General features: G+C 43.4%; 1 protein-coding gene across 1 annotated transcript; it reads right to left on the minus strand.

The window, feature by feature from the left end:
• Positions 1-11157: 11157 nt before the first annotated feature.
• GHSR (growth hormone secretagogue receptor) lies at positions 11158-14795 on the minus strand. Its single transcript, XM_045851174.1, has 2 exons — positions 14000-14795; positions 11158-11543 (listed from the first exon to the last, which is right to left on the minus strand). The coding sequence occupies exons 1-2, from the start codon at positions 14793-14795 to the stop codon at positions 11158-11160; spliced, it is 1182 nt and encodes a 393-aa protein (XP_045707130.1).
• Positions 14796-17404: the final 2609 nt, after the last annotated feature.

The raw sequence follows: 17404 nt of genomic DNA on the forward strand, positions 1-17404 counted from the left end.
CTCATGTCTCTTCTTACAAGGTCACTAATGCCCTCACAAGGGCCCTGTCTCCAAATACCATTACACTGGGAGTTGAAGATTCAACATAGAAATTTGGAGGGAGCACAGGTCAGTCCATAGCAGGAGTTATACAACGTCCTGAGCAGGCTGAACTGCCGTTGGCAGAAGCCAGCAGAGAAGGGAAGGATGATGCCCCAGGAGAGAGCTTCATCACGGGAGGCGGAGAAGCAGAGCACTGACGGAGACAATGGCTTCGTGTAAGAGGGCAGGCATGGCTCCCACGTTGACTCAAGAATAGGAGCGTGTGCCGCCCCACGTGACCTTTCCCTAGGGGGCAAGGAGCTAAGACAGCTCTCAACTAATGGCTTCTTAAATGCTTTTTGAAGCGATATGCAAGGGTGTCTGCTGAGGGGCTTGCATGGTTTGAGGAGAGTGGAAAAGGTTTAAATTAGATTCTGTGCTGGGTCAGAGAGCTCAGTCAGGACATGCTGCCAAGAGTGTGATGGACCAGCAGAGCCTGTTCACCCTGAGTGTTTGGAGTCACCGAGTGCCTGGTGCTACGAGACGCTTCTCCATCATCATTTGGCATCTGGAGTGGGAAGGAGAGACTGAGGGTAGTGGTTTTGATCCGGAGCCAGGGGCAAGTGGGAAGAGGCACAGGAACTGAGAACATTCACTAGAAAGTGCTGCTGCGAGGGCCATGGGTTGGATTACTTGCTCCCTGCTGACTGGGAGAGAGTAAAGCAGCTGAAGGGAGTCGTGGCTGAGAGACCTGAACAGTAGATGTTGTGGTCTCAGAAAGGGATGTTTCCATGCAAGGCTTCACAGGAGGAGGAGTTCTCAGCCGCATTGCTGTCCAGCACGTAGTTTAGGAAGGAGTAGCCTTCATGACAAAATTCCTGGATACTCAGAACACCAAGATGAACTGGTCAGAGTCAAGAGCCTAATGCCCAGAGCAGGCCAAGTCTGGCAAACTGCCTCTCTTGCAAAATTTCACCTCTTCCATGGGCGTATTTCCTTGCAGCTGCCATAGCCCCGCTTTCCTACACGATTTTCACCCCTGCCAGCTTCTTCCTCCCTCTCCCTCTTCCCCTCCCTCTTTTTACCTAACAATGTTTCACATCTTTGGGGCCCACCCAGAGACAGAGAAGATAATGGAAGCAAGAAACTGATAGACAGGGGGTCACACAAGCCACTTCAATGACAGAATTTGGGCGACATGGACATTTCTCTGATATGCAGCTCTTGCTCCTGGCTCCTGAGACTCAGTGAAAATCTTTACTTCCTAACAACCATGCTATGGGAGACCTTTGAAAAAGTCCTCTTTTAGGGTCTTCTTCAGAGCCAGCACTGCCATATAAGCATTCTTCCTTTTACAGGCAAAGTTGGGATTAATAGCTACAATAACTATTGCTCTCCGGCAAGAATCACCAGGATGAGAAAATGCCCCAAGACCATCTTTCTCACTCACAGCAGACATCACTAATAGATTGTGACACTTTTTATTGCAGATGTGAGATAAAATTCATTGTCCGAACTAGGACACTTTGGAGAGTAGAAGGGAATACTAAAAGTAATTAAATATAAAATTATTGAAGTTTTTATTTATTGAATGACACGTTAACTCATCTTATTGGTAGTTCTATTCACAAAAGATTTTCAAAAATTTAAAAGTAAAATCTGTGCATATTAAATCAAGATAAAAATAATTTATATAGATTTTCTGAATGTTTTAAAAATAAATAGGAAAACTATTCATGGCATATACTTGTACAATTTAATTGGGCTTTTTTGGGCTATATCTATCTTCAGTTCTACATTACTGATATTTTTATAAAGAAAACATTTTTAAAATATAATTTAGTCTTTATGTTTAATAAATTACCCATAATCACCTTTTATATTGCATCCATGGTTAATAAATTTTAAACTTTTGACATTTTGCTCCTTCTAGTGAAGTCAGAGCATATTCTTAGAAAAAGGAGAATATTCTTTTTTGTTACTTTTTTCTTGTTGAAATATTTGATTTCAGGCTAAATATTTTTACAGATTCTATTGCTTTGTTCCTATTCTTTGACAAATATTTTTATGAAAAAAATGTCAAATAAGTTGACCTTCTGATTTTTTTGAATGCTTTGGTATATTCAGATTTTAGAACACAGTAGTCCTCCTCAATTTTATTCCATCAAAAGATTCAACTCAAACTGTCAGATATCCCAAAGAGAAATTATAGAACTTCAAAATTAAATCTATACAGTCTGAGTTCTCCCTATGTTTTTACAGGGATAGGTTTTATCTTCCCAATGCAGGCTTTGTTTTTAGTAGGTTCACACAGTGCTTCAAAAACTGTTAAGTTTTCAGGGGGCTTGTTTGCCATGTGTCGACTGCTCTGATTAGAGACATCAACTGATTTTAAGCCGAAGGCAGTGAAGTACAGAGGGCTTGTTTATCACCCGGTTTTAGACCAGGGTGATTCACAAAGTAATTCTTCAAAAGCACAAGCATTCCTGAGACCCGGCTGATGATGGGAGCAAAGAAAGAAAGTGAAGGGTACTGTTTAGAGACATTGTGTTTGTGTCTCTGTTACTGTGTGTGAGTATAAACATGAATTTTGGCAATGTATCATCTACTTTCATTGACAGACCATCACAATATCTTTGGAAGAATTATGAACTGTGTAAACCATAATCAATTCCAAATTCTGCTCTCTATGCCATAGGATTCGTAATTTAGCAAGAACATTGTTTTTATCGATACACTTTGCTTCGCCAAAATTATACTTGTATTATCATCCCAAAATGGATACATTTAATTTAATGGAGAATGTTTTAACCAAAGTTACAATCACTCATTCTCAATAATGTAGGATGCTTCACTTTGGCAAAATGACTTCGAAAAGCTTTATTTCAATTACATCAAGTAAATGAAAAAAAAGTCAACCCATTAGTGAGATTAACTGATCTTTAATTTAAAGTATCTGAGCACATTGGTATAAGTATCTTGGCCTCGTTCATCTGATGCCAAGATTTTCCTCTGACAGTGAAGCTGACACAGAAACGGCTTTCACGAACTTTTTGTGCGTGTGCAAGAAACTACAGAATCCAGAATGAGTAAAATTAATTGAGGAGAACAATTATTTAATTGAAAATCTGTGTTTCACATACTGAAATGTAAGTGCACCTTCTCCAATGCTATGTTAAAATTATGAGCTTCGGCACAGTCTTCTTAAAATAAGTACTAGCCTGAGTAGATTTAGAGCTAAATGAAAAGCTTGTCACCATTGTGACAAGAATGTTCAGATTATGCTCTGCCTCCCTGTCCTGCGCTTGTTGCAAGTGTTCCGAATCTACAGTTTTCCCCACTTCCCACTGACCCGCCCCTGGCAGCCTCAAGGCTTCACGCATCTTGAAGACAGCAGTGAGAGCCATGGCGCAACTGGAGGAAAAACGATTTATTTCTCCCACCTGTGATGGGAAGGTGCTGGCTGTTCCTAACAGCATGTGTCGGAGCCCACTCTAGGTTTTTTTCCAGCCAGTGCTTTGCATGCTTTTTTGGGAATGGAGACAGGTTGTAGCTGGTTGTCTTTCAGGTTAAGGGAAGAACACTGTTTGCTGAGCATGTGTGCTGCTACACAAGACCCTGGCAGAAGCTGGAAATACCAAGTGCAGGTCTGACAACTCCACCTCACTTTCCTTATTAAATGACACAACCATAAAAAAAAAATACCTAGCACCAGTGCAGAAACAGCAGGAGTGACTGGGGCTGTGGAGCCACCCGAATGACCTTTCTCAGGCGGATGTTTCCGAGAGCCAGTGCCACAGGATGGGAGATGACCCACAGGGTGAAACTCCCTGGGCTCCCTGGGCCTCTAGACAGTCTTTAAAGTGTTATCTCCTTGGATGTATTCTGTTCAAAGGGAACCGAGAAGTCTCTATGTTCCCAGTGCTTTCCTATGGGGATTGGAAGTGTTCTTAATTAGATTACCGAGGTCCGGTGCTCACCATCCCCGGTCTCAGGTCCCGAGTGGGCCTGTGCTGGGGGCACGCCCTGGCTCACCCCTGCACTTCCCTCCACCAACGGAGCCATTTGCTCCCAAATCTGTCTAAGCCAACTTGTACTTGTTATCGTGACTATTTAAAATTTACCTAAGTTGATAAAATGTGATTGCAAAAACAGAATCACCATTTCTTGGAAAACTACCCTGAATTCTTTGGAAAGACTCAATAAAGGCAAGTCACTAAAAAACTCATTAAACTAGAGAAGGGTGGAACTACTACTGTCCAAATCGGGGAAAGAAACTTGCCGGAAGCCACCCAGCTCCAGCAGTGGGACTGGGATGCAAGCCCAAGGACTTCGTTAGTGGAGACATAAAGCCAGACCGACAACTGGTTTAGACACATTACGCCTGCCAGTGTCAACCACACTGTCTACCAGTTATTTTATCTTTTGCGGCGAAATTGCCTTAGGGCCAATTAGTAGTTGTGTGGTGGAAGTCTTTGTGGTGAGAAGGCTTGCAGCGAAGATGTTAATGAAAAGATGATTAAGAATACCTAGGACTAAAATGAGGAAACAACAATGAGTTATGAGTCAGGAAGTAAGGAGCAACCAGCATTTTTGACCGTGACCTCAGAATGGGAGACCCACCAAGACCCACAGGCCTCTCCTCTCCTGACCTTGAGTCAGACCCAGGTCTGCCTCAGGGATGGGCCTGAAGGAAGGCGAGGGGCCCTGAACTGGAGGAGAGGTGCACAGACCGGGGCAGAAGGCGCTGGAAAGGGCCTCACAGATGGAGCAAACCTCACGGTTTACTTCGTTCAGTCACTTTAGTGTATTACTGATGATTACCAAGTTCACACCTTTAGGTACTACCTGCAAATTGTAGTAACTCAGGTTAACAGCATCCATCAATGACTGTGTGGCATGCAGATGACATTGAATTTTGACACCATAGGGATCCTTTATTCTAAGATTATGTCCTTTCCACTTTCAAGTTTAATGTTTGTTTTAAGTCAAAATGATGGTGATCATAGGGAGTCCCTTAATTGGCAAACAAAGTAGGCCACCTTTAGTGGTTCTCCGATTTTGGCTTTGATTTTATTGACCCCTGGATCCATGTCGAGAAGAAGCAAATGCCCAGATCACACATAATTGTTGCGCATGGGTCACCGGCCAGCAGTGACCACGGAACACTGTGGATGGCTCGACGATAAACACGCGAGAAAAAACACCACATGCACAGAGACAGACTAGTTTCTGTGGGGAAGTAGGGACAGAATGGCCACCCCCCCCTAGTGGGGAGCGTGCTGATTTACCGTCCATACCTGCTTTTATTGGGCTCATTTTGCATAATAATTCAGGTAAAGTACAGTACTCATTAGGGGGAAGTAAGGAACTATAGAAAACAAAGAACTCTGCCCCTCTATTGAGTTGAGGTCAAAGAGCTGTAAGACTGAGGAACAAACTAACTTCCTCCTAAGACCCTTCTCATTCAACTGAGAGCATTCTAAACAAAGAAGGTTTCACAGTAATTTACATGTTCTTTCTTAGGCCTGATCACCCCGGGAAATCCGCACTTCTCAGTACCGAGCTGTACTACCCTGTCATTGTTTCAGGCTTAGGTGGAGCAAGGGAACTAAGGCTACTGAGAGATAAGGAGATTTTCTTCCAGACGCTGAGAACTCAGGCTATGTCAAAGCCGAGGAGCGAGGGTCCATCACCCCCTTTTGCTGCAGCCCCTCAAGTCCTTCTTTTGGGGGGCCTCCCAAAGTGATCGTGCCTGGCTTAGGTCCTTCCCCCCGTGGGGAATCTTACCCGTCTTTGGCTAACCGACCAAGCTTTTGGGGTTCAGTTATGAATAAAGCAGCAGAAGCAGCATTCCTGCCAGGAAGATAAGCTTTTGTCTCCTTGCCGGCTTACAGTTCCAAGGGCGTTCCCTTAGCCTTAGCTAGGTGGGGGTTTCAGCCTCTGATACCAGTCAGGGCGGTTCCCAACACATAATTCCAGGCCTCAAACTTTCATTTGTCCCACCAATGTTCAGTGAGCGCCTGCTGAGTGCGGGACGGACTGGACTCCTCCTGTGACTCGAAGAGCTTGCAGCCTTTGGGTCACATGTTCGTGTGGAACCATGGAGGTGGCAACACCGTCGACTCTGAGGGTGACAGGCTGTGAAAGACAGAGAGGTGGAGGGAGCATGGGGGTGGCGGCCCGCCACAGGGCCCCAACTCTTCTAATACTTCCAGAAATGGCTTAACGCATTACCAAATCTCAGAGCCCTTGGGGGAATAAAATGAACAACAACGAACACCTCATTGTGAAACACGTGTGTCAGAAAGTAAAAGGACTAAATAGAACTGAGTTTAGAACAGGAGTAGAAGTAAAGTATCCCAGACAGCAAGATTTATAACTGTGTGTGGCAGAAAGCAGACACAGACTTTAAAAAGACACTAAGCAATCGCTTGGTTAAGGACACACGTGGGAAAGACAACCCATGCCTGATTTCCTGGGATGGGTACGTGACAGGCACAGTGAACTCCTTAACATGCACAAAGACCTTAGGAAAAAGCATCACAAGTCAAAATGTTAGTGATATTCATGAGTCATGGTAACAACACAGGCTGACTAAGCAGTAAATTCTGTACAGACTTAAAATGCAGGGGTTCAGGGAAGCAGGAGACCATGCTGTACGGATAGATTTCCATGAGCCAATGCTCTCTAGTACACTAACCCTATAGTGCTAAAAGTGAAAAATATAAATAACTTTGTAGTTTAAGTTAGAGAAATGTTTGGATTTAAATTGTTAAAATCATGAAAAATCTTTCAAACGATTCTTCCCAAACATTTTCTCTGGGCCTGGAGGGGTGTGGGGGAGAGAGAAGTTCTTCTGGAAAAGACAATTATAAACATTTTGGTGAATTTACACGAGGCATATGTTTTGAGGGCTTCCACGGTTTGCCTGTTTTGAGGGTAGCTGTTAGTCCCTTGAGCAAAGGATACACTGTGTCACAGTATAAAATGTTCATGGAATTCCAGCAGACATCCATGAAATTGGGAGGGACACAGGCATGCCACCTTTTTTTTAAAACCAAAATAGTTAACCCTCAACCCTGTGCAAGAATTTGCATTCAAAAGAAAAAACACAAAACAAACCTCATCCAAACTCTCTCCCTCACCTGCATCAAACTTCGAATACTGCCCAAAATTAACGTGGCTGAGATAGTTAATGCGAATAAATAAAAGGCATGCACTTAAAGCAGTGTTTGCCACCAGCACATGACTTTCTGTTGATTTTGACTTGTAGTTCATTCCCTGGGTAAAAAATATTTGTGTTATCAATTCCCTGAATTAATACCAGTCACTAATCACCTAGTTAATTACAATTGTATATATCCAGGCTAATGTTGCAATTTAAACTATAAAGAATTCATAGGCAGATAATTAGATAATGAATCATGAATGACATTATCTCTACCTTGTAATGACATTACTTATACTAGGTACACTATTTTTGGTGGAAAAAAAGCTCTATTCTATTCAACAGACACTGTACCAAGAGATTTCGTCACAGTGCTATGTATGTCACATTTCAAAGATGTGCACGCTGTTTTTTAAAAGACAAGAAAGTGTTTTCACTAGTCTCGTAAAAAGGCACCAGTCTTGCAAAAGTCTAATGCTTTTTAATGTTAAGTTCAAATATGTGATTAAATGAAAAAATGCTAAAATTGTCAATGCTGAACTAATGATTTTAAATTGTAATGATTTCAAGTTCTTAATAAAAGCATAAAAGAGAACAAGCTGGAATTTCAAGTCACATTTCATCACAATAACTTTCACTGCAATATGAATGTTAACTGTAAAGAAATGGTTTTTTAGCCCTGGCTGGTGTGGCTCAGTGGACTGAGAGCCTGCCTGGGAACTGAAGGGTCACTGGTTTGATTCCCAGTCAGGGCACAGGTCTGGGTTGCAGGCCAGGTCTCCAGTAGGGGGCGTGCGAGAGGCAACCACACATTGATGTTTCTCTCCCTCTCTTTCTTCCTCCCCTCCCCTCTCTAATAATAAATAAATAAAATCTTTTTAAAAAACTAAAAAAAAAAAGAAAGAAAGAAAAAAAATAATTTCCAGCCCTGGCCAGACACTAGACATGTTTCTAAATCTCATTACCATAAAAATGCCAATTTTAAATAATTCATGGCAATGAACATTTTCTTTAAAGCAATTATGAAAAAGTTCTTCCTCATATAACTGTCACTTCCTATAATGCAAGCCTTGATTTTGCAACACAGTGTAAATAAGGTGCGGTGGCAGAAGCCTCATTGCTGTATAACCAGGAAAATGGAAACATTCAAAATGAAACCTTTACTTTCCTTACATGAATGAAGAATGCTGTGAATGTCATTACCACTAGCAGACATATTAGCTGCATGTGTACGAATCCAACTGCTTTGTGTAGGAACAGCCCATTCGAACATTATTTTGAGCCAAATACATAATAAGGTATATGAACAACACTTGAAATACCAGAGAACTGTTTGATCCAGTGTCAACTGGAGCTGTCTGCTTCAAAACTTAATATATGTATTAGTTTGCTCCTACAACGTAACACACAAATGAATAGCTCATTAAGGATAAACTCCTTGTTTTTTTAATCTCTAGAGCTTAGAACATGCCAGGCACATAATAAATGTTTGTGAAATAATGGACTTGTAGGAACAATTTTCCTCAGTGTAAATTCCCTCTTTCCCTGAGTCTTAAACAATTTATAAAGTATGATGATACAAAGAAGTTACAAACAATAAAAATGCCATGATATAAAAAGACAAATTAAAAATCCCTTTGTCTAAACACATCTGAGGCCCAGATGAATGTCATCAGTAGGGGACAACAGTGGCCGTTGCTTTGTAAACAACTCCCTGTGAACCCACAAGACGATGGGAGGTGCATTAAACAGGTAGGTGGCTCATTAAAAGTTAGGGTTTTTTCCTCCAAGGCAACTAACTGTGTGATAGAAGTCAAGGCTTTTTTGTTTGTTTTCTCTCGTGTAGAATATATTTATAGACAAAAACTTTAAGGTTTCAGGAGGCTGAATTACCTCTTTGAAATTTACTGGACTCTATTTAGGAAAATAATGCTGAATTATGTAATTAGTATCTTATGGGCTTAAATAAATCAGTGTACTTAAAATTTTTTTTTGTTATCCTCTCCTGAGGACATTTTTTTCCCCATTGCTTTCAGACAAAGAGAAAGAGAGGAGGGAAAGGAGAGAGAGAAACATCAGTGTGAGGGAGAAGCATAGACTGGTTGCCTCTCGAATGCGTAGAGACCGGGAACTCCTGCCCAGACTGGGGGTTGAAGCCACAACCTACACATGTGCCTTGACCCAGAGTTGAGCCAAAAACCTTTCAGTTATGTGATGCTCCAACCAATGGGGCCACACCTGCCAGGGCATAAATAAATCAGTGCATTTGAAAAAAATTGATGTACTCCCAAGAATGAACAGAATAATCCATTTACCAAAGTTCTATATTTACACTAAATTGAGCAGTTTTAGTGTCAGAATAGATTTTGGAAATATTTCTCCAAAGAAACCATTCTATTCATGATTATATTTTCATGTTTCTAAAATAAAGTAAATCAATAATTTTGGCATAATATCTTTACTTTTGGTGGGGGAAATCAATCGTGGCCATAATCTCTCTAAATGGTTCAATCAGTTTTGTAGTTGAACCAATAACTGCATGGAGGAATTGCTTATATGACTTAGTACTGCACAGAACTATGAGAAATCATTTTTGGAATAATATATTTAATATACAGAGTTAATTATACAAGAAACTTTAGATTTATAACCAAAAATACAATATTTAGTTGAAGGTATACAATAATTCATCATTATGATTAAAAAGGAGACTAGAAATCCAAGTAAACATATCTATCAGATAAGCAGTCGGACGTGAAAAGCAAAACTAATTTGGATTCAGAACATGGCACACACGCATTTCAAAATGAATAGTTATCAGATTAAAGGATATCACTAAGCAGTAGCATTTAAGAGATTCTGAATTTTTCACCATGTGAAAAATTTCTATGTTCATTAAGTTCCTGTATGCTTTCCACAGTAACTTATAAATTATTTCTTTATTTGCAAATCAAAGCCTTATTGTTGGCTTAAGTATTTTTGTTAAGCCAAATAAGGCAGTTTATGATTTTCTATAATTTTTATTAAGTTTCATTTCCTGAATACTATCACATATAATTAAACTTAGTTTAAAAATACATCTTCGACTTCATATTTATTTCCTCCTAAGCAGGAATAGGGCATTTAGGTATGATTTGGGGGAGTCATCATGCCAAAACTCTGTGATGCTTATTTTGTGATTAGAACATTTCAGGAAATGAGCATTAATTTTTAAACATTTTATAACATTATCAATAACTTTACATATGCTATAGAGCTGAGCTATGCAATGTAGTAATGACCAGCCGCATTTGGCCCCTGAATACTTGAAGAACTGAATTTTCAATTAATTTTATATTAAAAAATTATAATAGTTTTGGTTATTGGAAAACTTTTACATGTGTTTGAACAACTTAGGTTTATGACTCTACTTTTTTACCTACAAATTTTATGGAATCTAAATACAGCAAGTATTACTGATGAAACTTCACTGTCCAAATTAAGGTGCACTGTAAATGTAAAAAACAAACCAGATTTCCAAAACTTTGTATTAAAAAATGTAAAATTATCATTAACAATTTCTATGTTGATAACTTTAGTACCTTGCATTATATTTCTCGTGGACAGTGCTGATCTAGACTGTATGAAAATTGCTATTTTTAAAGTCATGTTTTAAATTTTTTATTTTAATGTCATTCTTTCCATCACATTCTTATTACTATGAAAAAGTAAATCAGATTACGTATTTATCCAGTGAGAAGTGCGCTAATTGCCTTCTCTGTACCTTCTCCCTTCTCCAAATCGCTAAGCCCTCGCTAGCACCAGCAGCAGAATGCAGGATCACAGGCAGTGAATATGCGGACACGGTGTGTGAGAGCACAGATGAGGGTGGCAATCAAATTAAACTTCTCACACATGACGGATTCTCTCTTTTTTTACCCTCCACTGTTTCCAGACCTATCTGTCCCAAATTCTAGAATTAACCTTCAACTTCCTCCTGAGTTCTGTTGTGCCATGGTTTCCAGTGTGGAATAATAAGTGATGACTTTGCTCAGCGAGGTGCTTGGTCTTGTGTTAATACTAGATTCTGTCCAGGCCCGAGAGCTTTCATCCTTCAGGGTGGACAGCTTCCTCTGGGAGAAGGGTTCAATTCCCAGAAGTCTGAACACCGCCACTCGGTACTTCTTGGACATGATGTTGTACAGGATGGGGTTGATGGCGGCGCTGAGGTAGAAGAGGACAAAGGACACCAGGTTGCAGTACTGGCTGATCTGAGCAATCTCCAGGGAGCCAGGCTCGAAAGACTTGGAAAATAGGTATCGCCCTACGTGGAAGGGTAGCCAGCAGAGGATGAAAGCAAACACCACCACAGCTGAAAGAACAATGGGAGAGTGAGCATCAGTTCAAGAAATGTCCTGAAACATCACCTTTTATTTGGAAGGCATTGTTTTGATTTGCTTCTATATGGTGTGACCACTGACTTCAGAGAAACATTATGTTCTGCCCTTTGTCATTCCTACGTTTTCACCAAGATTGAGTCTGTCTGGAGCAACAGTTCAACCCTTTTTACTGAGTTTCCCAGTCATTCCTACTATCAACTTTTTGAGTGATTTTGTGATTGGTCTGACATATCGCCTCCACTGATTAGACTAGTTGTTCACAATAGTTCACCACTTTATCTGCGTTAGACACCAGCAGCGCCTGTGAGGGGGAGTGGCCACACTCTGCCTGCCACAGCTGTGGATCAGAGCTCCCTGCGGCACAGAGTCCTCGGATGTGGCACAGACTCATTAAATGAAAATCTCTAGTTAGGAGACGAGGACGCCTGTTTTTTTCTTTTCTTTTCTTCTTCTTTTTTAAGTTTCACAGAGGACTGAACATACAGTCAGGACTGAGAACCACTGAGATGCGTCCTACGGTAGACATCAGTAAGGTATAAAAGCCCATAAAATCAACCGATTATCATCCATTAATTATCATCCATCCAAGTCTTCATGTTGCCCATTTTTTAAGACATCTGCATTTCTAGATTAAGTTTTCAGAATTCAGAAATCAGAGGAAAAAGGACAGAAATATTTTAGTCCTTGTATTACTTTAGTGATTCCCGTCAAATGGTCAAGGCAAAAGAAAATCATCATTGGTGTTGAGACACTAGTCAGGATAATTATTGGCTTAAAAGAAAATTGAAGGAAATGATTAAACTTATGCCAAAAATTAAGTTGCATAGTAACCCCTGACTGTCACAGTAGCCCCATGAGCATCAGAGTCCTTGGGGCACCCTAGCAGGTTTGTGATCTACTAGCCTTATTGTGAGAACCACTTGTCTAGAAAATGACAATTTGGGGTGGTCTTTGAATAAATGATCACGTTAATATACAGGAGCCTAAGAATTGTGAAATTACAAATACAAGGGTGGGCAAAGGTAGGTTTACAGTTGCGAGTACCTGGTACAGTTTATTTTTGTATTATTATTTATTAATTATTGTATTACTTATTAATTATTGTATTATTTGCACTACAACTATAAGCCTAATTTGTCCACTCTGTAAGTAAACAATACAGGTGAGGCAAAAGTAGGCTTACAGTGGTTTGTATGGGTAATAATATAATACTTAATAAACAATCATACAAGAATAAACTGTTTGGTGTACTCACAACTGTAAACCTACTTTTGCCCCACTCTCTATTGACTATAATGTCCAAATAATTAAGTGTATAGACTCTGGTTCTGAAAAAACAAGTAGAATTAATACTTGTTTGGGTGTGAAGACAGTCTTTATTACTTCACTGGTACCAAACGCACACACTTAAAGAAGTTGAATTCATACACTACATATTCAGCAGTCTCCAGCCATGACACTGCACCCAAATGTCCCCTAAGGGCCATTTGTGGAGGGACAGCAAGTCCTGTCCACTTCCACACAGTCTCTTTCTCATGTTGGAAACCCACCGGTTCTAGCTTACCCTAGATTATGGACTTTTCTGCCTGGAAAGACAGGTAATCATGAAAGGAAATGGAGCCTCCAGAACTGATTTGTCACTGATTTCCTCACAAAGCTACACAAACATCAGCAAGGTAAACAGAATTGATTTGATTATTTGATTCAAGAAAAATGCAGGGCACAAAGCAAATCACAATACTGAAAGAAAAATGATTCATCTTTGACAGAATTATCCAAATTGATTGTATCTTTGGTTAAATTTACCACTGAATACTTCCTTGATTTAATGCCTGCGTTTCTTAGTGTAACTTAGACATCTACAAATTTTCTCAGAGACAGGAAGCTTAACCCCACCTTTAACATTTAAAGATCACAAAGTATGTGTTTATAAAATATCTCAATTTTGAAGCAAAGTTTCTGGGCTGATATAAAAAACTCACTTTAGGGAAATACATGAGTGGGACATTTGTCCACGAAAGAGAGAAAGGAAAGCCGAGAAGAAAGAGACACAAAGAGGTAGAGACCTAAAGAGAGTCGGGACTGTGCCCGAGTTGGGACGGGGGCAGAAAAGAGGGAGGGAGGAAGGGAGGGACGGAGGGAGGGAGGGAGGGAAGGAAGAAGGGAGGGAAAGAGAAACAGGTAAAAACAGGAGCAAAGAAGTTTTTTTAAAAAAAAATCCTAGAGGGAAACGGGACGCGCACACCGGACAGAAAATCTAGGAGACCAAAGAAGGAGCTGAAGACAGAAACAGGAGGGAAAGAAGAATTGAACACACACGGAGACCGAGGCGGAGAGAAACGGGAGAGAGCGGCAGAGACTCGGGGAGAAGGCGCGTGGGGAGAGGAGGGCGCGCGGGAGCGAGAGCCGGCGGCGCGCGGAGACCCACCCAGCATCTTCACGGTCTGCCTGTGGCTCTGGTCCCTGAGCGAGGCGGCCACCGCGGCCTCGCCGCGCCCCCTGCGCCACAGCTTCCTGCCGATGAGGCTGTAGAGCACAGTGAGGCAGAAGACGGGCAGGAAGAAGAAGATGCTGGACACCCACACCATGACAGTGAGCAGCCCGGAGCTGACGGCGAACTCCGTGGCGCGGCACTCGTTGGTGTCCCGAGGGTCGGTGCCGTTCTCGTGCTCCACGCCCACTAGCACGAAGATGGGCCCGGCGCTGCAGAAGGCCACGGCCCAGATGACCAGGATGACCAGCTTCACCCGGCCTTTGGTGACCACCACCTTGGCCCGCAGCGGGAAGCAGATGGCGAAGTAGCGCTCGATGCTCAGCGCGGTGATGGAGAGCACCGTGGCGTAGGTGCAGCTCTCGCTGACGAACTGGAAGAGTTTGCAGAGCAGGTCGCCGAAGTTCCAGGGCCGGTACTGCCAGAGGCGGACGAGGTCCAGGGGCATGCAGAGGAAGATGAGTAGGTCGGAGAAGGCCATGCTGGACAGGTAGAGGTTGGTGGTGGTGCGCAGCTCTCGGAAGCGCGACACCACCAGCATGGTGAGCAGGTTGCCGGCAATGCCCACCACGAAGAGCGCCACGCAGGTGGCGGTGACACCCGCCAACAGCGGCGCAGGGAAGAGCGGCAGCAGCTCGTCTGCCAGCGAGTCGTTGTCGGGGGAAGAGTCCCAGCCCAGGTCCGGCAGCGTGAGGTTGGACCCCGGCTCCTCAGTCGGCGTCGCGTTCCACATGCCGCCGACACCACTTAACTGGCTCTGGGATGCGAGAGGCTGGACCGCGCTGGTCCCCAAGAAGGTCGCCTTAGGCTCCGGAGAGTGCGAGGGAGGAGCGGGAGCGCAGGAAAGCTTGGTGAGGAAAAAGAGGGAAGTGAGAATAGGACGCTGAGGTAGAAGGTGACATTGGCAGCCAAGGGCGGGGGGCCGCGGGGAGAGGGAGGCTTAGACACACGCGCGCGCGCGCATGCACACACACACACACACACACACACACACACACACAGGTGGTAAGAACAGAGTGTGACCCACCGCTCTTTCTGGAGCTTCCCCTTTCCTCCATCCTCTCCCCCAAAGTCTCTCTGCGCCCAGCATCCGGCCGGCCTCCACACACGTACCTGTCACCGAGGCAGCCCCGCCAGCCCTGTCTTGCCTTCGCCTTCCTGCTCCAGCTGCATCTCGCACTTGCCCAAGCGTCCCCGGGAGCGGGGACCTCGGAGACCATGCACTTCGAAACGGGAGCGCAAGGAACTCTCTCCACGGCTTTGCCCGCTGCCTGGCTGGTGTGGCTCAAAAGGGCTGGTCACACCCGGAGGGGGCGGGGGCGGGGACGGTGGGGGCAGCGGGCATAACTCCTCCAGTAGCCGAGACCTGTGTTTTCCCTCAACAAGGGCTAGACTTGGGTAAGCAAGACTGCCCAAACTGAGCCTGGAAAATGGGGATAGGGAGTAAAAAAAAAAAAAAAAAAAGAGGGACCTAGTGTTGGTGTTCCAACCAGAGAGGGGACCTGTGCACACCTAAGGGCTTCACGCAGCTCTGGAAGCTATTGTCGTGTTAGGAGAGAAGCAGGTCCAGAGACGAGTTGCCACTTGTTCAAGGTCACACAGCGAGTTAGGGACTCTGGGCTCTCCCACCCGGTTTGGATTGTTGAGCGCAAAGGTGCAAGATGTGTGCCTGCCCAACTGTTCTGAATCCCAGCCCTTCCTACAGCCAGTCCCCCAACTCTGCGGCGGTAGGGAAAAGGTTGTGTAGGTTACTTTTGCCTGACGCAAACCTCGGGGGAGAAAGAGGGGCAAAAGGAAAGGGCCGTGGTGGGAGGAGAGTGGAGCTGGCAAAGGAGGAGGAACAGCGGCTGTGAGACTGACACATCAAGGGTACACAGTAAACATTTTTAGAGGCATGAATGAGGGAGATCAGCCACTGGGTAGCTGTGCTCGCTTGGGCAAAATTATCAATCTTTTTACATTTTGAGGATGGTGTGGAGGATAGACATAGGCTGAGTTGCTGTAATTGGGGCTACTGTTGAGGGGCAGGAGCTGTGCCCGGTGGGAATTGGTCCGAAGCCCCCCTTCACTCTCCAGGTGACTCCCGTGGCTTCAGCCTGTGCGACCCCTGCTGGGAACCAGGAGTCAGCAGTTGAAGACCTGAGACTGGCGGCTTTAGGTGAACGTCAGTAACCTGCCGGGCTTCTCTCTGCGGGTCAACCTGGGAGCAGACGGGGAGCGTGTTCAGCACCGCGGCTAGCAACCGGTTACTGCGCAGCGCAGCTCGCGACCCGCCTCTCCACCTGCGTGCGCTTCAGCATCTGTGCTGGGCTAGCACAGACCCGGGACAAGCGGCTGAGCCGACCTCTCCTAACCGAACTCACCTGCCCGCGGCCTAAATGAAAATCCATTCACCCTGTTTGACCGAGGGCTTTCCCGAGACATTTTAGTGCAAGTTTCTCCCGAAACATGCCTTGACAGATGTTTGCATCATCAATACCACCTAAGTTGTTAATGCTTAAAAATCCACAAAAACCTGAGGCTGGACGCACGCGCACGTGCTCGAACGCGCACGTGCTCGAGAGATTCCACACTTGGCGAGCGACTGCGGAAGGGAGTCTGGCACAGGCAGCCTACTGGAGAGCATGCTACATAAGTTGCCCTGGTGTGTTACAGATGTTGGACCAAATTGACTTTACGAGAACATTTATTTCAAATTACTATTAAAAAAAAATCACAAGTCAAGCCACCAATAGCTAACAAGTTTAAAACAATACTTTGATTTCAACACTTCCCACCCTTCATTAGCAGTAGATTTCTGTGTGCAGACAGATCTTTAGGAAGGAAACAGACTGGGATAAATTAAAATACTGCAGGAAGCTATTGTCTAAGAATAAGAATCCGGAAAAGATGGTGAGGTGTACTTCTATTCTACTCAGAGCCAAAACAATGGCTGATGATAGGGGAGAAAATCTTTTCAAAAATCTGTTGTGATAAAAATGTGGCATGTTATCTAAAATAGCCAGCTATTCGACTGCATTCAATAATTGTCTAAAATATAGACAAATCTGTATTGTGTGATCAAGAAGAAACATGACACACTATTGAAATTGATCTACTCATTCACAACACAATAGTATACAGTACGTAAGACTGTCTAGAAGCATGTGCTAGCTACTTGGGATAACAAAATAAATAAAATCCAGGCAGGTCTTATATTTATAAACTTGGAGTCTAGAGAGAAAAAAATGGAGTTAAACAAGCAATTCTAGTACAGTATGAGACATGCACAATGGACTCTGTTGAAATACAAAGAAGCAATGTCTTTCTGCTCTGTCATACTTTGTGAGTGGCTTCCAATAT

This window comes from Phyllostomus hastatus, unplaced genomic scaffold (assembly GCF_019186645.2).
Source record: "Phyllostomus hastatus isolate PE091 unplaced genomic scaffold, TTU_PhHast_1.1 phas_contig_86, whole genome shotgun sequence".
In the NCBI taxonomy this organism is placed as follows: Eukaryota; Metazoa; Chordata; class Mammalia; order Chiroptera; family Phyllostomidae; genus Phyllostomus; species Phyllostomus hastatus.